The following is a 22898-nucleotide window of genomic DNA, read 5'->3' as shown; positions in this document are numbered from 1 at the left end:
GCCCCCCCTTTTTTTTTTTTTTGGTACTGACTCTCAATAGCCACTGCATTTGCATTGGCTTCCTCACTGAATATCATTTGACTTGATCCAAGTAAACACGTCCGCCATAATTTATGTGCATTGCTTAAACTAGTGATTAAAAGTAATTTCATATGGATGAGTGATGTAAGCTGATAGCTTAATGACTTCCAATGGTTAAGTTAATGAATTTATTATGCAATAAAGGGATATGTTAGGAATGGCGAAGTGTCACATTGTTTCTGGTTAAAAGAGCAGGACATGTACTTGAGTACTAAACGTATGCATGCAGGGGAAATGCCCTGGGCTGCCCTGCATTCTGCATGCTGTCATCACTATTGCTTCTTATTTCACAGATACAAAGCTTGCCTTTTATCTTGGCAAATAAGCATCGCTGTGGCTGGATTTCGTTACTTATGTTTATCAGAGCCCCTATACTTCTGCATAAATCATTAGGATAAATTTTTAATGTAACCTAGATAAATAGCATCTCATTGTACATTGTAAGAGATTTCAAGTTAGCTTCCTGCTCCATGAATACCTGTATTCATAAGCTACGTGAATCTAAAGCTGCTTGTCACACTCTTTGCTTTCATGTTTTTGAAGACAAGTTTGGAAAGGTATGCATGAGAAACCTATTGCTGAGACCTGGGGTAGCAAGTTTCCCATAGCATTCCTAGAATACCAGAGGAAGAAATATGCAAATCACTTCAAACCCAGACACTTTGGACACAGCTTACAAATTAGTCTTTTCGGCATAAATCCTAGCTCAATAGCTTAATTATTCAACTGTAGTTTTGCACTCCTGCAACAAAAGAAAGGAATTTCAAGCACATTGTTTGTGAGCCGCTTACAAGCCCTCCTCTATGAACCTTGGACTTTTTTCTGAACTGCTGCAAAGCAGGCTGAGAACATACCACAGATCGGTATGCTGGAATAGTTTTTAAATGTTAATGAATAATATGATCACTTTATTAGAGAACTCTCCCTTGATGTGTTTCCAGGCACTGTACAGGAATGTATTTGCGCACAGTGTTTTATTTACTTAAGAGAACAAATGAGTTTTTTTTATATCCTTTAACCTTCTTTTTCCCCTTTTTCAAATTTTAAAGCTGTTTATATAATACTTCTGTGAAAAGGACAGGATATCTGGCAGAAAACAGTGTTGTAATGACTGCTTGTAAGCATTTTTAAAGAGCTGTGATATATTCTGTACTCAATATGATTAAGGAGATCTTTCTGTGCAGCAGCACTAATGATTCCTTCAATCATTTCCTTGAACTGCTTTAAAGAGCTCTGATACCTCATGTTTCTTCATCTCATGTTACATGACCAGAATGAAATGCGGCTGTAATTAGGAAGTAGTGCCCACTTTACATATTTTAGTTCATGGGATGTAAGTAAGCATGATCATATTGAAATAGAGTATTAAAGCTATGTAATAGTCTCACTTACATGGAAGATACAGTAGAATCGGGATTGGAATTTTTCAGGTGATTTCCCTAAGTTGGCAACTTTGAAAAATGTGCTGTAAATTAAAACTGCTCCTCCAAGCAGCTGCAAGTTTTGTGACCAGCACTTAACTCAGCAAATAATTTCATGTGGACCTCACTGACCTTGTCAGCATTGCAAGGAGCGTTGCTTCCGATGGGGAGAAACTGCTGTTGAATTATTGCTCTGAGGATGTGAAGGCATCTCTGTAACAGAAGACATGAGAGAATTTAAAAACATGAGAAATTAGACATAAGAAAAACATTTTATTTTTTTTTCCCTGTGTGTTTGTGGCATTTCTGATCCATTGCTTATTTGTTTCTGTTTTGTGTTTAAGATTATGACTCCACAAGTCGGAATTTTTTTTCCAGAAACAATTTCAGCTTGCTTGGAGGGCAAGATCTGGGCTGCCATATATACTTGAAAGCCATCTGCTTGATAACTTCACTGGATTAACATCCTAAGAATAGCATTTATCTCCAAGTTTTACTTCTGATATAAGATCAATTTAAAACTAAGCTCAGGTTTTCTAGGAATCCAAATAATGTTTAAGTAATACTTGCTGTTGACATTACTTGTCAAGTGTGCTGATCCACACTGCTCTGAAACAGTTTTTGTGTACTTACAGTAAAAAAATATCTATTGAGAAGGTCTAATTTTTAAAGATATTTAGTGTTGAATCTCTAGATTCCATAAAATGCTTTTGCTTTTTTGCTAATAACTATTTATACTGGTGTAAATCACCGAGGTGACTTAATAGACAAAAGAGGTTTGAAACCTTTATTTTTGAAGTTTGTGTAAATAGTTTGCTTCCCCCATTTTTTATTGTTGCATTTCTCTCTCATTTGTTCTACAAAGTGAATCACACTGCTTCTTGATAGAAGTAATTTCATCTGCAATTTAAAGGATTTATTCTTCATCTTCTCTGTTAGGAAGAATAAATATTTTGTGTTCCATAATTGTCTTAGTAACAGCAATTATGAGGAGATTAAACAGTACAGTCTGAAGAAGCGCTATTGGTTTCTGATTGTTTTTCATGTGCTTATGTGAAGTCATTCTAAGGCAAACAAGTGCAGTGCTCCTGCACACCCTGAAGTATTCTTGCACTGAGGGACAGCAGAGCTTGCCTTCTCATTCCTTTGCAGGTTTTCTTGAAATATCACATTCACATAGTGGGGGGGTTGAAACTAGATGATAACGATGGTCTTTTCCAACCCTGGTTGTTCTGTGGTTCTATGAAATCACTAAGGCTACAGATTTCCTGGTCAGTTCATTTTTAATACAGGTAGAAAAAGACCAATAGGAAGAACTGAAAACCTCAGACTGTGTAACTGTAAATTTCCAATTGTATGCAGTTAATAATAATGCAGTATATCATCTGCAGATGCCCCCAATCCTCCATAAAAATGGAAAATAAGCTTTAGCAACTTAGTAACAGTAAAGAAAAAAAGTCTTGTAAAATGGCCTGTTCAGGCTTAAAATATATGGGTGTGTCAAATGATAGAATACTTTCTGACTTGTGTTCTGTTTGCCATGTACAACTAACTTGCTTTTATCTCCATCTTCAGCTAAACACAAATCTCTCCTACTGACATTGTTTGGGACTTAAGTATTCATCCCAAATTGTCCATTGCTCCCACAGTCTGTATTCTTAAGTACAGAAATCTGTCTTGAAGTCTAAGCCAAAAGGGTTCTTCTAACTTCACTTGAAAAGAAATTACAATGTGTGAATCAAAATTTCCCAATTAAATGTTCTGGACAAGCTTTAAGAAGCAATGTAGAAGTGCAGATTCGAACAGCCTTCAAACACCAGGGGCCTTCCTATTTGCTGTCTATTTCTTACTGCTTCTGTCAGTGAGCATAAGAATTCAGAAAGGACAAAGAGGTGATAGGCATTTGTCTTCATATTAGTGAGCACTGTATGCAGATACAGACTGAACTGGATCAGGAGAGAAATGCTTAGATACTTTGTCAGATGCAAGAAGAAAAAAAAAAGTTTCAAGAGCTTGCAGCTTCATTTTTGCATCATTTTAATGAGTTGCCTCCTAGAAAACTGTTATCATAAATTGTTTGTAGGCAGGCCTGTGGGAGATTAAGGCTTGCATGTTAGGAGTAGAAAGGGATATTTGTCAGGCATCTCACTACTTTCATAGTGAATCAAGTTTGAATTTTAAGGAATTACTGTTGTGAAGCTGTAGAAATACAGTTAGGTCCATATGTTACGCCTTATGTTGTTTAGATAAAATCTGGTAAACCCAGCAACAGCAGGCCTATGAGAATATTTGATGGCACTAGACACCCCAGAATCTTTAAAGCTGCAGAACTGACATTTTCTCTAGCTGCAGCTGAATAAAATAATTCATTTTATGTATGTTACACATTCAGTTATTAGGAATATGAATGTGGAATTTCTTAATCTCTACCGAATGTACTCCAGTCACTGGGGCTGTGATACACTTTGCAGTGTAGATAGCCCTAACGCTCAAGCAATTTCAAGTTCAGGCCTAAAATGAGAAACGTTTTTCTTAAGGAGCTTTGGATGTCACGGTCTACCCCGAGGACATGTCCTTACTCGTGAATAGAAATCAAACGGCCCGTTTCTATTTTGGAGAAAGTTAATGCTGACATCTAGTGGTATTCCTGTGCGAGAAATCTGGGCTGCTGAAAAAATGGCAGCTAACCCGACACTTTCATATTGCCGTTTCAAAATAGCCTGCGAAAACCTAAGACTGTTAGAAACGGTCTTTTCTTGTGGAATAACGTCAGTACTCGTAACAATACTGTGCTTCTCAAATAGTTCCCCTGTCTTGCAAAGAAAAGCCTGTAATGTATTTCCCCAAACTTAAAGTGCCTAAAATGTATTTTTCACAGCTCTGTTATTAGCTTCTTTTGCCTAATAATGCAATGCAGAAATACATTGAAAATATTCTGGATAAATTATTTTCAAGCTACATTTGGACTTTTACCCACAATAAAGAAGAGATAAATAATATTAACAATAATTTATATATCTTTATTTTCTGTCTTAGCAATTTTTTTTTCTTTCTTTTTTTAATCTCAACATACAAGTTCTACTTTGTTATTCATTTTATCCTATTTTCTCTCCCACTTGGGGGGGAGGGGGAGGAGGGATTAAGAGGGTGGTGAACGAGTGGTTATACGGCTTTGAGCTGGCTGCTCAGTTAAGTCACAAAGCCAGATGTGATAAAATCTGCTGTGTCTGCTGCCTTCTTTAATTTCTGAAAAGGAAACTTTTGTTTTTGTTTCAGTGCTTCCGATTTGATTCATTTATTTATTGTGTTAACACAAAGGATGCCAATCAGAAGAGATGCATGGTAATTAACTCTTTACAATGTTAAGAAGGAAGATGATTTCCAAAGCAGATATTTTGGTTATACAGTTTTGTGATGCAAACAAGTGCTTTGAGATACTTTGGTAGATTCTGAATATACAGGCTTGTCTTTGTTTTATCTACAAATATTAGGTAGATTACAGGCTGATTGCATGATAGATGAACTATACTTGAAAAGGAATGAATTTGTACATTATGGTCACTTTTTCTGACCACGGTCATGACCCTCATTTTGCAGAGGGCCCAAGACTGGAACAGCCTGGCACAAAACATCTGACTTGTTTTTGGTTTGTTTCTTTTTGTCTTAAATGAACCCTAGGAGCTGTAACTTGGTCACTCTGGCCTTCAGACAGGATGTACAGCTTGCGTGACATTAAGCTCTCAGGTGTCAGATCAGGGTGTACAACTCACATGATTATAGGAGCTAAGCCGTGGGATAAGATGGCTGTTTTTTCTGATATTCACTGTTTGTGTTATAGAAAGCACTGTTAGAAGTTTTCCTGTTGCCAAAAGTGGTCACTGACTGTGTTCTCACTCTTGCATAATAGGATTTTCTACTTACACTACAATTTTTGAGTGTTAGTGTGAATAGTGGTCTGTGGTAACAGCATGGGCTGATCCTTCTGATCCAGACTATTTTTTATCAATTTATAAAAGCAGGGAACAGGCATCAGCATCACACACTGCCTCTTCTAGCTTGATTTTGTTGTGTTCCTTATCAGGATTGTTTGCAGAATGTAGAATTGTCTCTTACAGAACCTCTTCAGTTCTCAGTAACATTTCAAATTAATAATGATCAGCAGGTGACACAAGACACAATTTCAAACAGATATTAGCAACTCATTGGGCACGTTTAAATCCCTGTGGTGTCCCTCATGGTCAAGCTGTTTGCATCTTTCAAGGAGCAGTTTGCTCCTGTCAGCTGCTATGGGGCAACATAGCTTTCTGAGACAGGATTCCTCAGTCTGCTCCCAGTTCTTACCCCTCACACGTAGAGAGTAACCCCACTACCACAGCTAGGAACCTATTCTTTAAGTGTACAACTTCTCATACCTCATTTTTCCTTATTTGCTGCCGTGGGTTAACCTGTGAGCTGCACATTTAGTTAAAATTATTCATTCTTACATGATGTTATGATGTGGAATACTGATAGCAAAATTACAAAACTGCAAAACCATGACATTAGCATAGATGCAAAATAAATAAATAAAAATCAATCAAACAAACAAACAAACAAAACCTAGGATTTCACTTTGTGTTCTCTGTGAATTTATATTCTTCTCAAGTACCAGCTGATACTTCAGCAGATCAGTCTGAATGTCATACTGTTTTTCCTTTAAATTCCCCTCTGTGTCAAAATTATAGCCAAGTGACCAGGGCATAAGGTAATTAAATCCACTGTTAGCATGGTTAATGGAGAGCAGTATAATGATTAGCATGGGTGGGAATATATGATTTGTGCACAAATGTCCATTTGTATTTGCAAACAAGTGTTTCCAGATGTATTTTTTTATGCTCAAAGCACTAAGGAGTAGGAAAAAAACTCCATTTTTATTGAGTCAGGTCCAGTTCTTTTTTTGCTGACTTCCAGTTTCCTGTCTCAAATAGTCATATTTCCAACACTTGAGTAAGAATTGCTTTGCAATGTAAATGGAATTTAAATGTTGCATCAATTGTTAAATGTGTGGGTTTTTTTAGTTAGCTATAATAAGATATACTTCTCTATTTTTTGTGACTTTGTTCTGCCTAGAAGGAATTGAAATATATCGTTCCGCACTGTATTTATAGATAAAAGATTTCACAATCTTAATCTATGAATAGCAGCAGATTTTAAGTGCCACAAATGAATTTAATAAAGATGTGCTGATACAGATATTCATTCCTCAGATTTGAACCTAACGAGTATGAAGTCTGATAGTTTTAATAGTGGTTGATTGATCTTCACTTTTCTTCCCATAAATGTGTTTTTTGCTCCCTTTTGGCCTCTTTAAAGAGTACAGGCTACACAACGGCACTACTGGAGAAAAGCCTGTGTATGGGAAATTGGTAATCACAGCCTGAACCTCTGATTAATCAGCTGAGGCAAGTGTCGGGTCAGCTGGGGGAGCACAGGTGAGAGTAATTATCTGTGCTCCCGGAAGGGGTGGAGCTTGACTACACCTCCTCTAGACCTCATTTAAGGCAGCATCTCTTGGAGATTGCTCCCTGGTGGAGATTGCCTCAGCATTTCCTAGCAAAGGCATCCATATTGTTGAGTTTTTCCTTATAAATAACCTTTTGAATATCTGTTAATATCTTTGTATCATTCCACCTCACAAGCCTGGAAGGTGGTTGGTTGGACTCAAATGGATGTAATTCCAGTTCAGAATGAAGAACTGAGATGTAAATAACACTTGTTGAACTGAAACTTCTGTTCTACGATGTCAGTTCATCCTTCACTATTATTCATCTTTGTTTCTGTGTTATATTTGTTATATATAATCTGTATGAGACATTTTTACCATTAAAAAAATAAAGTACTCCAAGTGTATTAAAACAAAATGGACATGTTTAAACAATTTGGTATCTTTTTCTCAAATGTCTTGTCCAATTAGTTGTTCCCTTAAAATACTTGTTGCAATTTCTCAAGCAAACTAAAAGCTAAAGCTACCAAAGGAAATACAGTACAATTTTAGGTAGCCTAAAACAAGTTAAAATTTCCTTTTGGGAGCAACATACAACCTGTCTTGAATCCTTCGCAACACAATGGAGTATTGCCATCAGTCTGTCAACTGTAGGCAGAATATACAGAAGCAGGATCATTTGTTTGATCACTGGAACCACATGAGCACTGATACTTCTGAAATACTTGCAAAGAATATGAACTGCATTTAAAATAATGCTTGTGATTTGTCTGGTACCTTGTAAGTGAAATGCAGCACGTTGAGTGCGTGGTTGATACGTTAAAAACTTTCAATACCTGTCGAACAACATCAAATCTTTTTGTAACACTGGGATCCATTATCCATTCCTTATCCATTGGGTTGTCCACCCATCAAATCAAGGTCTTTTCCAACCTGGGTAATTCTATGATTCTATGATTCTATATCCCTCCAATTTGGAGATATGGATGTGATGAGGGACCATGTCAAAGGCTTTCACTCATTTTTTGTGTTCCTGCCTTGCAAATCTTACTTCTTCGAGCTCTAAGCAAATCTGGGCTTCTAAGATTTTCAGGACATTGAATATTGAGGAAAGGGTGCAATGCAAAAAGTTTCAGGTATCTATGAATACATAAATTGTTGAAGGGAAACATCAGCTTCATCTGTGATTCCTAAGTTTAGAAGCCAGAAGTCATGTTGCCTTTAAAGGCATAATCTTTAGTGAGTGAAATATTTCTAAGAGTGATAGATTTATACTAATCTTTGCTTTCCATGAAGTGTAAAGCAAAACTTGCACTTTTTTACACTTTAAGATTTGTTGTGGTCAGTGAAACCAGTCTGTGTGGAGACAGAGGCATCTGGTCAGAATTGGGATACAAGTTGTTTTTGCTTCAAATACACTGTGAACACCCACAGAGGAAGGGGGAACAGCAAAAAAGGAAGGGATTCTGAAACCAGAAAATTAAATGCTATAAGGAGATCCTGGCAAGCAGAAACTATTAAAAATGAAAATTATTGAATTTGCAGGCATAATTGATAGAGCTGGATAAGAACAAGATTTTAGGAATGTTGTCAGATTCAGTTGAGTGTTTTTAGAGACAGAAATTGTCAAATGTTTTCCTACAACATAAGAATTCATGACACTTTAAAACCCCAATTTTTTAATACTTTGGTATATAAAAAGCTGAAATGTTTCATTGCAAAATATATTTGAAAAAGAAAATAAAAATAAAAGGTGGTGCATACATGAAACACTGACACTTCAGAAGTGGAATTACTGAATTAATGCCTTTTTACGTTTTCTAATCCAGACTAAAATGTTAATCTTAAAGTGCCCCAAGCTTCTCTGGAATTAGGGTTCCCTGGGTAGAAAGTGAAGTGCAGCTTGCCCTGTGGTAAATAACTCTGCAGTTGCTGTTGATCTTCAGTCATTGCAATGCATCAGGAAGTTATACACCACTGTCAGAGCTGGTGAGCAGATGCTGCAGAGTTTCCATGTCCATTGTTACTTGAATTTTGAAGTAGTAAATAGTTCAGCCACAGCTCCTGCTTACTGCTGGCAACTGGGTTGCTTTAGTCCCAAACAGTGGCAGAATTCTCAGCCACCCACCCAGGCAGTGTAGTCAACTGGGGAAAAGAAATGCATGGAAATATTCTCCTGTCTTCAAATAGCACCCAGAAGTTAGGGTATATAGTTTACATTTTCAAGTATCTGCATCTTAGGCCTCAGATCTGCTCTTTTCCTCTTCTGCAGCAACAAAAATTTAATGCAGTAATTCAGATATTGTGAACTTGCAGTGCCAAATAAGCAGTGTTAAATGACCAGTCTTACCAGAACCTAAAGCACCTGACCTGCTAGATTCCTCAGCAGCTCAACTGAACAAAGCTGAATTTGTCTTATAACAGCGCCAGAAAAACATCTATTCTTCTATCCCTAGTGGTAGAAGATTTGATTTGTGTTGCGGAATGTCACTTGTCAAACCTTGCCTAAGATCTTAACATTACACCTCCCTGCTTTCCTTCTCCAGTAGATCTCTAAATTCTGTCTAAGCCCTACTATAGCATGTAGAGTTTTTACCATGCAGCTAATAAGCACAGGTAGTGACTGTGTATGTTTTGTTACCTTGGCTCTTCCCCCTCGATGCCTGCAGTCTCATCTGCAGGTTACGAAAATGCTGAAGTGCAACTATAATCATGTGCTATTGTATTAGCACTTGTGTTTGAAGGTCAGATTAAGATCAGAAGAATTCTTTTCTGCTTTGTTCTAGGCCAAGCTGTGTAGCTTTGGGGGCTAACGATCTACCCTTGCTAGGGCCATTGCAACACAGGAACCAATATGAGAATGCAACAAATGGCATTTATTACAGCGTGACAGCTCCTTAAGTACACTTCTTGCTTTGTCTACGCCCCTTAAGCGTGCGTCATATTTCCATCACAGAGCAGGGGAGGTCCTGCTGTGTCACATCCCTATTGAGTCCTCATTAACACCTACTACAATAAAGCTGTGGTGGCATGTTTGTCCTGGGAGTGCCCTGTGAGCACACACATCCCCACCCTTCAATGTTTAGATCCTAGAGAAGCATAAACCAAGTCTTTGCAACAACTGGTTGCTCTCTGCTGCTAGGTATGTGTGAAATGGCCACCTCTTCAGGACTGTGCCTGGCTGAGTTATGTCATCATTCGGAACTGACTGACTTGAGCTGTCATTCTCAAGTATTGCTTAATTTTGCAGGGCTTTTTCTCTATATTCTCTGGACAAGCAATGTGCTTGGCTTTATGCTCTATTATGAATTTGTCATGTCCTTTCCAGCTCTTGAAAACCTAAGTATCATTTAATTTACAGTGGAGTTATGGAAGATTGAGAACTTGATGTGTTTTCATGCCACTTAAATGAGCATAGGCATGTCCTCTGCTTGCTGAATGTGCGCAATTGTGTGCACCCTGGAGTCTGCTTTGCACAGTATATCTACTAGTTCTAGTCAATCATGCAATAAAGGGAAAAGATGATTGAGCAGGAATCAGTAGAGAGGTGAAATAAAAACACAGGTTTTTATGTTGACAGAGAGTATGGTGCAGAGATAGAAAAGATGCAGAATACTTCATAGTACTGCTTTGTTGGAATAATACTCTCCATAAGCTGTTAATTATTGTGCTTCCTTACCCTCAATGCAATCTCTTCTAGAGATTACAGAGCAGTAGAGTAGTAAAACACAGGGGAAAATTCTCCTCAGATTATTTTAGTGTGACTTCAAGCATCTGCACCAAGGATTAATTTATCAGTGCTAAAGCACATGGTGCAGCATAGAACTAATTTGCTCTTCCCACAGCTGTGAAATGGGAATAAAACAGGCCCTAGAGCCTTTCAGCTGCAAAAGAGCGTGTTTCTGCTTTCCGTTTTTGCACCTTAACACCAAGAATGAGGAGTAACTTCTGTCAGGCTGTTGCTGAATGTGAGCTGAACTGAGTGCTGTGGCTATGTGCTGAGCGTCTGGCTGGGTGAGCCCTGCAGAGGGCTCCCGAGGGAGAGGCCTCTGTATTTGTGTGATGATGTTAAAAGGATACTTGAAACTTTTATTTGGACTTTTTAAAACAATTTTTTAAATTTTAATATAATATAAAAGGTCTTGTTATTCTTTATTAAAATTAATAAACCGTCTCATAAACTCCCTTTTTAAGAAGGAATACTTTATGCGGTTCCAAAGGATGTTTACTGAGCACTGTTTTCACAATAAGAGAAACGTTTCCACAGTAGTAACATCCCATCTGCTTCTGGGATATTGCCCCACATCTTTCCAGAGACTTGGGTATCAGGCAGGGCCATAACAGTCTCCTGATGCTGCACTCCGCGCTGCAAGCTGCAGCTCCGCGCCGCGCCCTGCTTTCACTTTCACTTCTCCTGCCGGCCCCGGGCGGCTTCACCTCGCGGTTTTCGTGCACCAGCACCCTGCGGACCCACGCTGGAGGAGGTGAAGCCCGCCGAGGTAAGTTCGTGTCTTTCTTCCCTTATAGGTAATAAACGAGGGTGTCAGAGGGCGAAGCTAAAGCTCCGCTCTGGAGTTTGGCGATTTCATGGCTTGTGGCTTTCTCTTACATTTGCAAAAAGCAAGTTAGCAATTGCCATTGCTGTTTGCTTAATGAGAACACGCCTTGGTGCTTATGCCCAGCGGTGGGATCCCAGATGGCTGAGGGAGTTCTGCAGAAAAACAAGCAATAGTGGGGGAGCAGAAATGTCCCACCCTGCAAGATGCTGGAGGCTCCCTGCTGCAGTTCTGCATTTCTTGTGATTGTTGCTTTTATCGCTGAAAACTCCAGTTCTGTCTGTTTTCTCTTAAGTACTATTCTGTAACCTTGCCTTTTAAGTCTGATAATATTTACTTCACCAGGTTCCCAATGAAAGCATAAAGCAGTTCAAGCTGTCTCCTGACTTCCTTCCATGAAAATAGCTAAGCACAAGAAGGCAGCCTGTTGGTCTGATTGGAGGTCAGCCAAAGAGCAGGTCTGCACACACAGAATCACACAGAATCAGTGCCTTTCTTGCTTCTTGCAAACTTATTGATGAAATGAGAACACTTAGAATTAGGGTGCAATCTCATCTTCCTCAGCTGGAGGGATGGGCTGCTGTGTTCAGTACATATCTGCAAGACTGCCAGGTTGGATTGTTTGTTGTCACCTCCCCTCTCCTGTTTGCTCACAAGTGAGAGATGAGTCAGTCTGATTTGCAAGAGGCAGGGCAGGTCCACATGTAGTGCCTAGCAAGGAAATTAACTTTTATTAAGACTTATTTTAAACAGAATTTTGCAGTCCTTTGCACACTGCTTTGTAATGCTTTAAGTCCTTTCCCTTGTTTGTCTCCTTGCTCCCACTCAATTTTACTAAGGTCTTTTTCTATGGGGTCTGGTTGCTCCCAAGAAAACACTCTCAAGGTCCTCCTCTGGTCATTGTAATGTGGATTTGAGCTGCTGGAGCAGTCCTACTGTGCTCCCCCTGTAGCAGGGGTCCCTGTGAGGCCAAATGCTCTTCTGTCTGACCTTCTGAAGCCTCACTGGGCTGAAGTTTGCGGCATCAGTTCATTGCAGCACTTTGATACTGTGCTGAAAACCCTTCTCTTTAAAACATCAGTTCAGAAAGCTTTTTCTTTATCACTTCAGAAAGCCTTTTCTTTACAAATGTGCTGATTTAGTTTCATTTCATTGTCCACGGTTTACCATGGAGTTTGAGCTCAAGGCTAGATTGTGTTAATGAGTGGCAGCTTTCAAGAGTAGATAAATGTGACCTGCAGAACCAATGAATTATCCTCAGAGTTTGTCTTTGGAGGGGCTGTTGTGGATCCCCCAAATCCTAATGAGGTTAAAATCCTCTTTGTAATCTGTTCTGTAGCTGCACAGTTTTTCCCCAACTAGGAGACCATCAAGCTGAGAGTTGAACTGAGGATGGAGGGCAGGTTCTCTAATCCAACGACAGATGGCTGTAAGAATAAGGATACAGGGACTGCAAAGATACTCATCACTTTAAAGGGAATAATAGAAGTAATTTTTAATTTAAAGAAAAAATGCAGCAGAACCTAAGCTTACTGCTGTCTGTGAAAGCAAGGAAAAACATGCTGGAAAGCACACCTGAATTATTTCCTCTTCCTTTGTTGGAGCTAATTCAAGTGACAATGATACAGAAGTCACAACGAACTATGTTCTTTATCAGCAGAAATGTTTAATTGGACAAGCTCTGACTGAGCAGGAGAGTCACACCATTCTGAGTTCTTACAGCTCTGTTCAGGGCAGAATTTGTGTGGAATTAGTTTTCACTTCCAATAGAGCTGTATTACAAGATAGACAGATGAATTTAAGTCTTAAACTGAAATTGAATTAGGCCTAAATTGAAACTGAATAAAATATGAAGAAGTCTGTGATTCATCAGAAATGTAATATAATACCTAAAGAGGCAGTGCCGTTGAAGATCAGAGCACTGGTGAATAGATTCTGATATCCTAATGGAAGTACTTGAGATCTAGAGGTCGAATATGTTAATTCTGTAAGTTTTCTTGGGGGGGAAAGAAAGTGATTCCATGAAAAAGAGTATGTTTTTGTGAAAGCGTCTGAATAAATGCCTTGAATCTATAAACAGCATTTTCTCTTGATCTTGGTTCTTCTCAATTTCCTTCCTAGCTAAATGAGGCATAAGGTTGGTATAGATTCATTTTTTCTGCTCATATGCCTTTCTGTAGTCTGCTATTCCTTCTTCCACTTTATCTGCAACTAAAGTTAGACAAGCAAAAGACAAAGTAAGGTGGAGAGATGGTTAGAATTTTGTATGTCTGGCTTGTGAAAAAAGAACAGGCAAGAACTGTAAAGAAGGGGTATTTATATTAGGCAGTCTTACTGCATATATCTTCACATATTTTAAGCACAGCTAAAGTTCAGGGCATAGGTGATTAACACTGAGGGGGCTGTGTCATATTTATTTGTCATATATTGTTATTTATTTATATGCATACTAAAGCAATGCAAATTTAATTAGAAAAGGGAGAATTGTTGGAAATTTGTGTTAGTTATAGACAAACTGTTAGTAGGTCTTTAAGCATGATTATTTTCAGTGAAGAGAGGTTATTACACATACCTTTTCCACTGAAATGGATTGTACCACATGGGTGAAAAATGGTGTTTGCTCAAACTGCATGAATTTTTTTGTGCCTGTCTTGCTTAAGCCTTTGGCATAAGGTATGAGTTGTGTCAAAATGATCGTGATTAGTTAACGTGTGTTCATTTTGCCTTTGCAGATAAAATTATGGGATGTTCTGTTCTTTGCTGGAACAGCTTATCTTTCAGACTGGTGTCTGTTTGCTTACTGTGTGCATCAGCTGGAAAGCAATGTCAAATCAGAAATACAATGGCAGACTGTAGTCACCTAAAGCTGACACAAATTCCTTCTGATCTTCCAAACAACATAACAGGTTTGGACATTTCCCATAATCAGCTAAAAAAGCTAGCTCCTGAAAATCTGACCCAGTACAGCAATCTGACTTACTTAAATGCGGGCTACAACATCATCTCTAAACTGCAACCAGGGTTGTGCAAAAATTTGCCCCTGTTGCAAATTTTGAAGCTAGAACACAATCAGTTACATGAACTCCCTGATGGAGTGTTTGCTTCCTGCAGCAACCTGACTGAGCTCAATCTAGGATACAACATCGTTGAAGTAAAAAATGAACCTTTCAAAACCCTGGAGGTAAGTTTTGGAAATGCACCTTCTCTGATAAATAATGTATGAGGAATTTATTGCATGTGTATGCAAAGCGTGTGCCTATTTGCATTTGACAATATCCAGCATATGATCTTTGTTGATTTTTTAAAGAAAAGGCCTAGTGGCTTATTGTGTCAGAATACACTGCAGTCTCAGATGTCCTGGCAGTCAATGCTCTCCATCCCTTTTTCTCGCTGCATCTTGTCAAAGCATCTCTCCATACAGGATGTATGCTGATGAAGTATGGCATGGTCAGGAATCTGAGTTGCATGAGGTCTAATGGCGGTTGCTAGCCTAAATCCTCAAGGTCAGGGTGTAAACACTCAGGCTGTAAAGATCAGTGCTTAAGCTAAATGTACCTTCTCCCATGGCTTTGAGGATTGGGAAAATGAAAAAGTTTTTAGTTGCCTTTGTTTTTCCTGGTAGGTTAGATGTGGTTAAGTATTATCTGTAGCATATTTCTGGTCAGGAGTCAAATAAAAGGAAAGGTCTGAGGAGAAAAGAAAATGAGTACACATGTTTTGGATAGGTCCAAACATTTCTTTTACACTCAGTATTCCAATTAAGTTACATAAAATGTGCTTGCTAACTCTTGACTATATACAAAGCAGTGCAGGGAGAAGAACTGAAGTTGTGGACCTTGCAGAAAGCCTGTTCTTGCAGGAGCTGGAAAACTTCCATTCTTTATGACAAACTTATTTTAATTGTAGTTTTGTAACCAATTTCCAGTACAATATTTCAGAATGTTCTTTTAATTACATAAAAGTTTTTTGTTTGTTTGTTTTTAATACTTTTATTTACATCTTCTCTGCAGAACTTGAATATTTTGGATCTGTCTCATAATCATTTGGAGTCAGCAAATTTAGGATTGCAGCAACAGCTGAAGAACCTTCGTGAGCTTGTGTTGTACAGCAACCGAATCACTGAGTTAAAAAAGGAAGACTTAAAATTTCTTAGCAACACTTCATTGAATAGTCTTGATTTATCATCAAATCCCCTGAAAGAGGTAGGAAGAATTTCAGTAGAAACTCAGCCAGTGTAAGTATAAAATGGAACTATCCTGATTTAACCTACGTGATTGTGTGGCTTCTGTTTTATGATTATATTTTGAATCTATCAAGATCAAACCTGCAACTATTCTATTGCATATAGGATTACTCCTGATCTTCAGGGGTAATACAAAATTATTTTTCTATCACTGAATAAGAGCTGGTCCCATGTAAACCAGAGACCTCAAGCAAGAGCTAGATCAAGTACCTCTGCGAACCCTCATCAAGTGTAGTTTATACAGGGCCTTTTTTATGGACTGATTGAAGAATGATGCAAAGTGATGCATTTCTAAACTCAAATGTATAGTGAAATTCCTTTTTTTTTTTTTTTTGCCAGTTGATTCATCTGTATAAACTTTGCAATTGCAAGAATATTTTCAATTGGCATAAGTTTGTACCATAGTTGAGAGAGGCAATCCCCCTCTCTCTGTTGCCATTGCTGCTTCACTCCTTCCTACTGGTACAAACTAGATGGACTAGATCACCTGGGGAAATTACTGTTTTGTTGGCATGGTCAACTTATGACCAGGGTAGTTCCCTATCTGGTTCTCTGTGTGGCTGTATGTATGTATGGTCACACTGGCAAAAGGGTACAGCGTGTGACTAAGTAGATGTAACTGCAAAGGTTACTCTATGCCAGATTAGCTTGCTCTGATTTTACAAGTCTAATATCTGGAGAGCAGCATTTGAATCACACTGATAATCGGAGTATTTAATCACTCGGCTGATATCTGAAACCAAGATGAAGGGCCAGCACTCTAGTGGTGGCTTCTGATTTATGTCATGGAAGCTAGTGTGTAGAATTGTGTTTCGTGAATATAGATTGTGCTCATGCAGAAAAACTGTTTCTTGGTTAACTTCTTTTGCAGATACCAATCAAAGGAAGTTATATGGAAAGATTATCTTGATGACTAAGATACAGTGAAAATATTTTCATTGGTTGAATACAAAATTGTAACGAACTCATCTCACTAAGAAACATTTCATCTTATTCACAAGGAGTACTACTCAAAATTATGATGATCGTATTACAAATTTTAGAGCATGAGACAGAACTTCAAGAAGTTTGTCTAAACTCAAGTGTGAAAAAGTGTGTAGGAGTTCCAGTCTGTCTGATGCTCTCATTTGAATAACCTTCCCAAGTTTAGACTTTAAGGTTCAACTTTTTAATGTAACTCTTATTTAGGTCAAAACTCTTTTTTCCTTTCCTTTTAGTTTCACACAGGATGTTTACATGTGATTGGAAATCTGTTTGGCCTTATACTGAACAATGTTGAACTTGGTGAAAATCACACAAAGAAACTTTGTACGGAATTATCAAACACAGCAATTCAGAACCTCTCACTAAGCCATGTGAAGCTTTCCCACATTAACAGGTTGACTCTCCAGGGACTGCAAGGAACAAACCTCACAGTTTTGAACCTTTCAAAAAATTCTCTCTCTGTGATAGAGGATGACTCATTTCAGTGGCTGTCACGTTTAGAGTACTTAAACTTGGAGGATAACAACATCATTAAAGTGTCTTCGCATTTATTTTACGGATTGTCCAGCATTAAACATCTGAATCTGATAAAGTCACTTACTGGGAAAATTGAAGATTTTTCCTTCCAATCATTATACCACCTGGAGTATCTTATAATGGATAATAACAATTTTCAACAAATTACCACTAACACGTTCACAGGTCTGAAAAACCTGAAGTATCTAAGTCTTTATAACTGCAACATAAACTTACAAAGAATAACTAATAAAACATTTGTATCACTTGCTAATTCCAGTTTACAGGTTCTCAATCTCACAAAAACAAGAATCTCTAGAATAGAAAGTGGGGCATTTTCCTCCTTGGGACAACTGAAGATTCTTGATCTTGGTCTCAATGAAATTAATCAAGAGTTCACAGGTCATGAGTTTGAAGGTCTCAATAATATAGAATATATTTATCTTTCTTACAACAAAAATGTGACTTTGCAAAGTGAATCATTTATTTTTGTTCCAAGTCTTAGACAACTGATGTTAAGAAAGGTAGGTTGCAATAATCTGGCAATTTCTCCTTCACCTTTTCATCCGCTGCGGAATCTGACAGTCCTGGACATCAGCAATAACAACATAGCAAACATAAAGGAAGACTTGTTAGATGGACTTGACAAACTCAGTATTCTGGATTTGCAGCACAATAATTTAGCTCGACTTTGGAAACATGCAAATCCAGGAGGCCCTGTTCTTTTTTTAAAAGACCTTCCCAATTTGCATGTTCTTAATTTAAAATCAAATGGCTTTGATGAGATTCCAGTTCATGTTTTAAAGGATCTGCATCAGTTAAAATACTTGGATTTAGGTTCAAATAATTTGAATTTGCTGTCAGCAACTTTATTTGATAACCAAACCTCTCTAAATACATTGAACCTTCAGAAAAATCTAATAACCTCAGTTGAAGAAGATGTGTTTGGTCCAGCTTTCAAGAACCTGAGAAGACTAGAGATGGACTCCAACCCATTTGATTGCACCTGTGAAAGCATTGCTTGGTTTGCCAGTTGGCTAAATGTCACTCAAGCGTATATACCCGGATTGCAGTCCCAGTACATTTGCAACACCCCGCCTAAATATCACGGTACTTTGGTGTTGCATTTTGATACCTCAGCCTGCAAGGACAGCGCTCCATTCAAGCTTCTGTTTGTGATCACTACCACTATTGTGACGCAATTCATTTTCATTGTTCTTCTCATACATTTTGAAGGGTGGAGAATAGCTTTTTACTGGAATATTTCTATAAATCGAATACTTGGCTTTAAGGAGCTTGACAGACCACAGGAAGTGTTTGATTATGATGCCTATGTTATTCATGCAAGAAAGGACACAAATTGGGTGCTGACGAACTTCACGTCTCTGGAAGAAAATGAGCAATTTCAAGTAAAGTTTTGTCTAGAAGAACGAGACTTTGAAGCAGGAATATCTGAATTTGAAGCTATAATTAACTGCATAAGAAAGAGCAGGAAGATTATTTTTATTGTGACTGAACATCTCTTACAGGATCCATGGTGCAGGAAGTGAGTAGAATATAAAATACTGTATGTAAGGGGAAAATTTATTAGCAGATTTTTAACAGAGTAATCTTTTCTTGTTATTTAAATTGACTAAAAATACAATGCAAATTCTCCTTTAATATATCCTACTCTTGGAACAGTTGCAAATTTGATAAACTTAATTGCTCTACATGTACATTAGTAGATATTTGAATATATTAATTTTTTTGTATGATAAAATAATTAATACATATTTGAATATATATATATACATATGTCTTTTTTTTCTTTTACAAGAAACTGTTACCTTTGCAGATAGCTTTCCTTAAAACTGAAACAGAACAGTCATTGGTGTGATCACTAGCATCCATTTTTATACAACTTTAAGAAAGTTTTTTCACTGCTCTTCAGCAGTGATCTTGAATTTGAAGGAACCTTGCTATGTCAAGACAGTAGATTTAAGTTACATTTTTAGAGGATGCTTTATTCTTTAATTAAAAGTAACTAATTTAATGTAAGTAATCAGAGTTTTATATCATAAAACATACATTAAGACTTCACTTTGAATTTAGACCCTGATTTTACAGCATGCTATTATGTGTGCTATCGAAAGATCTATTTGTCGTTTGTCCCCAAGCCTGAACTTAAAATTTTGTCTTATTTTTCCTTCAGGTTTAAGGTGCATCATGCTTTACAGCAAGCTATTGAACAAAGTCGAGACTCCATCATACTCATCTTTCTTCATAATATACAAGATTACAAGTTGAATCATGCACTTTGCTTGAGAAGAGGAATGTTCAGATCTCGCTGCATCTTGAACTGGCCAGTCCAGAAGGAAAGAATCAATGCATTTCATCAGCAGTTAATGATGGCACTTAAATCTAATAGTAAAGTGCAATGAATTCAGTTTTCTGATGATAGAAAACTAGCAGGTCTTCAGTAAAACCTGGAAAAAAAAGGTTTGATATATTGGAATAAGTCCCTGAATGTTGCTTATTTTTGTTTACTTGTCTAAGTTCATGTACTTGCTGATATTGTAGCTCACCTGCACTGAAGTAATCACAGTTGACAGTCATTTCTGTTTGTGCATCAAGAATGTGAGAAATTCTGAAAAGTGGTGAGAATGACTGAAGTCCTAGAGAAAATATCCATCTGATGTAATGCAGAAAAGCCATGGACTCTCTGCTTTAACAGGGTACATAGAAAAGGATGCAATGATAAAATATCAAATCCTGTCTAGAAAGCAGAATAGAAACTACCACCTGTTTTTAAATCTCTAATAGATAGAAAACAAACTTGAAGATATTTCTATATTAAGCACAGTAACATGGAAATTATTTCTATAACTGAAGCCTTTGAAAAGGGATAAATCTGGTGGAATTCTTTAGTGTAATTTACTATATATTCATTTGGCATTTTCTTCCTTGAGATACTTTACAGAGACTAGGGTAGTTAACAATTGCATAGTATTAAGGTTCAAACTTATAAGCTAGTACCTTGATCTGGAAAGAGCAGAGAACCAGGAAAGCATGATCCAAAATGTTTATCGTGTTTGATGCTCATTGCAATTCTATGGAGCACTGAGTCCAATTTATTGTAAGGTAGACTTTAGACTGTCATTTGAATATTCCTATTAATGTTTAATTGCTCCTTTGATGGTTCTTTTTGTCTTTTGTTCTTGTTGTTGTTCGGTCCTTCATTAGCTCAGGAATATTTTTGCATTTACTATTTTTCCCCCCCTAGCATTTCCCTCGTCAATTTCAACACTACCCTTATGACAAGAACTCTATTCTATGGCTTTAGAAAATAGATTTCTAAGAGTTCCATGCTTAAAGTTTTAAGCAGCTTTTTTATGATCTGTTATACACACAGATAAAAAAAATCAGTAGGGTTCTGTGTCCCATGATAATAAAATACAGAAGAATAATAATGAAATATAAATTTAATGAACTGGGTTTTGCATGCACTAGACGACTTGAAAGCAAAGTAGGCTACTTTCACTGGTTCAGGAAGTCCTGAAGTGAAAACAAACGGCTTTGTTTACAGGTGAAGTGATAGGTGATGATTCCCTAATTACACTAATAGGATTATCCCATTGTGATGCTTTCATCTCATCTTTCCCTCCTTTTCAGGGTAAGCGACAAATTCTCTCTTCACACATAGACCATGAAAGCTGAGGAGGCAAGGCAGTAAAGATGGGGTGCCAGGGATTCACTTTGTCAATTGTTCTTTCTCTTATTTAAAGACCAACACGTGAAAGGGTGCCTATGTTTCCTAACCCTGCAAAGAAAAAATACAGCAGGATTTCTCATTTCACCTCAACGCGAACTGTTTAGAATATCTTTGCATTTCACATGTATATTAAGTTGGAGAGAATTTGCAAAGAAATGCTGAGGTGAAATGTGATACTAGAAGTCAAATCAATTGTTCAAATGGTCTTTTCTGGCCCTTAAACTGATAAATGACAGCTTGTCTAAATTCTCTAAAGATATCCTTGTAACTATAACTTCCTACCAAATTGGTCTTTTGGTAGTGGACAGCTGTGTTACGGATACTTTTGCAATAAAGCTAACACAAACTAAGTGCAATTACTTGCAAGTGATATCATTTTAAATGACAGCACGTTAAATATTTTAGTTTTGACAGTTTAAAATAATTTGCAAGAGAAAAAATATATTGTAAAGGGTCACAATAAGAATTAGGGTCATGTTTAAAAAAATAAAAATAAAAATAAAAATAAATGCATGAAAGCATTAAGCACAGGGCCAATAGTAAAACATGAATATACTTGACACATCATTTTTGTACAACACTTCCCTGTCTGCCTGGTCTTCCTTGTTTTACTCCTACACATTTGTTTAACAGTATTATTGAGGGTAAACAAATGGTGAAGAGTTAAATCCTTTTAGGATTAGCACTCTGTGTCTGAACTGCCCAAATTCTATATAGTGGGTGGCATCACAGACCACACTGTAATGATTTGCTGAGAAGACAGAGATCAAATGGGTGAAAAGCAGTACCGCAGTTGTAGCATGAAAGATACTATTTCAGATTAAAGAGAGATGATGAGGTAGATAAAGAGGTAGAATGCTTGAGTAAGGTAGAATGTTCAGGTTTGTAGAGCTGAGTTAGAACCTCTCTATTCCTGTGGTTCTTGGATTATGGGGAGTAATGAGTGAGTTCATGACATTCATAATCTATTCTGTTCCAGAGTAAATGAATGAATCTTCATTTACTGAATCTCTTTTACTGAAGAAGTGCATTAGCACTCCAAGATTCCAAATAAGGGATGTTCAGCCAGGACAAATGCTGCACACCAAAAGTGCTTTGGTGAATTTCATTGTGACAGGGTGAGGAATAGATGCAAATCTGGCTGCCTTTATGGACCTTTTCCTGCTAGAGTCCCTTCCTCTCATTCTTATAGTCCCTCTCTAGATAGTGAATGTTTTTTTAATGTGTTGTTCTGGGCTTATATTATATATATGAGAAAGTGTGAAACTCTTCAGCCTGTGCTGCTCTTCTGGTTGCTGCCAGAGGCTGTTAGCTACCACAGTCTAAGCTGGCACGTCGTTTCTCTCTACCATAGTACTGGCCATCAGCGTGCTCAGTTTGCTGCTGGTACAACCACACTTCTCCGTGTCCAGACAGACAGCTCTACAGTGCTAGTGCAGTGTTTGTCCCAGCCCACCCTGGCTGTTCCTGACCCTGCTGCTCTCCCAGTCACAGGGGCTGGGCTGGTGCCATCTTCTCATATGGGTACTTCCTGCTGCAGCTGCCTGGCACACTGTGGAAGGCTGCTGGAGAAGTTACTCACCCTACTAGCCTCTTAGTCTTTCCTAGTGAAGCTAGGAGTGCAGTGGATAAAGAGCTTGAAGTGGGACACTGACACGCTGTCAGCTGATTTCTACCCTTCAGGGTGAGGTGGACTTTTAATTAATGGGAGAATGTCGTCTTTTATTTCCTTTGCTCAGAGGCAGTACTTCACACCTGACACGACCATAAGGCGTAGGCTGATGGCTTTGCTAGGCGGTGCATGCCCGCTGGGTTTGTTTAGCCTAGCAACGCCCGAGGGGAGGGGAGGACAAGGCTGGGC

The 22898-nt window shown here is 37.9% G+C and overlaps 1 protein-coding gene across 1 annotated transcript; it reads left to right on the top strand.

Annotated features, from left to right (window-relative positions):
* The first annotated feature begins 10043 nt into the window (after positions 1-10043).
* TLR3 (toll like receptor 3) lies at positions 10044-20490 on the top strand. Its single transcript, XM_072335881.1, has 6 exons — positions 10044-10126; positions 11299-11483; positions 14273-14721; positions 15551-15742; positions 17001-18829; positions 19478-20490. Exons 2-6 carry the CDS (start codon positions 11336-11338, stop codon positions 19704-19706), a joined length of 2847 nt encoding a protein of 948 aa, XP_072191982.1. The 5' UTR covers positions 10044-10126; positions 11299-11335; the 3' UTR covers positions 19707-20490.
* The last annotated feature ends 2408 nt before the right edge of the window (positions 20491-22898 follow it).

Source organism: Excalfactoria chinensis, chromosome 4 (assembly GCF_039878825.1).
Source record: "Excalfactoria chinensis isolate bCotChi1 chromosome 4, bCotChi1.hap2, whole genome shotgun sequence".
NCBI classification, from domain to species: Eukaryota; Metazoa; Chordata; class Aves; order Galliformes; family Phasianidae; genus Excalfactoria; species Excalfactoria chinensis.
The sequence above is the reverse complement of the archived record's forward strand: the minus strand, read 5'-3'. Positions and strand labels throughout refer to the sequence as shown.

Coding starts and splice junctions, on each gene's coding strand:
- TLR3 (XM_072335881.1), top strand. CDS start 11,336: ATGCTGCACTCCGCGCTGCAAGCTGCAGCTCCGCGCCGCGCCCTGCTT. Junction 11,484..14,272: donor AGGAGGTGAAGCCCGCCGAG/GTAAGTTCGTGT, acceptor TTGCCTTTGCAG/ATAAAATTATGGGATGTTCT. Junction 18,830..19,477: donor CAGGATCCATGGTGCAGGAA/GTGAGTAGAATA, acceptor TTTTTCCTTCAG/GTTTAAGGTGCATCATGCTT.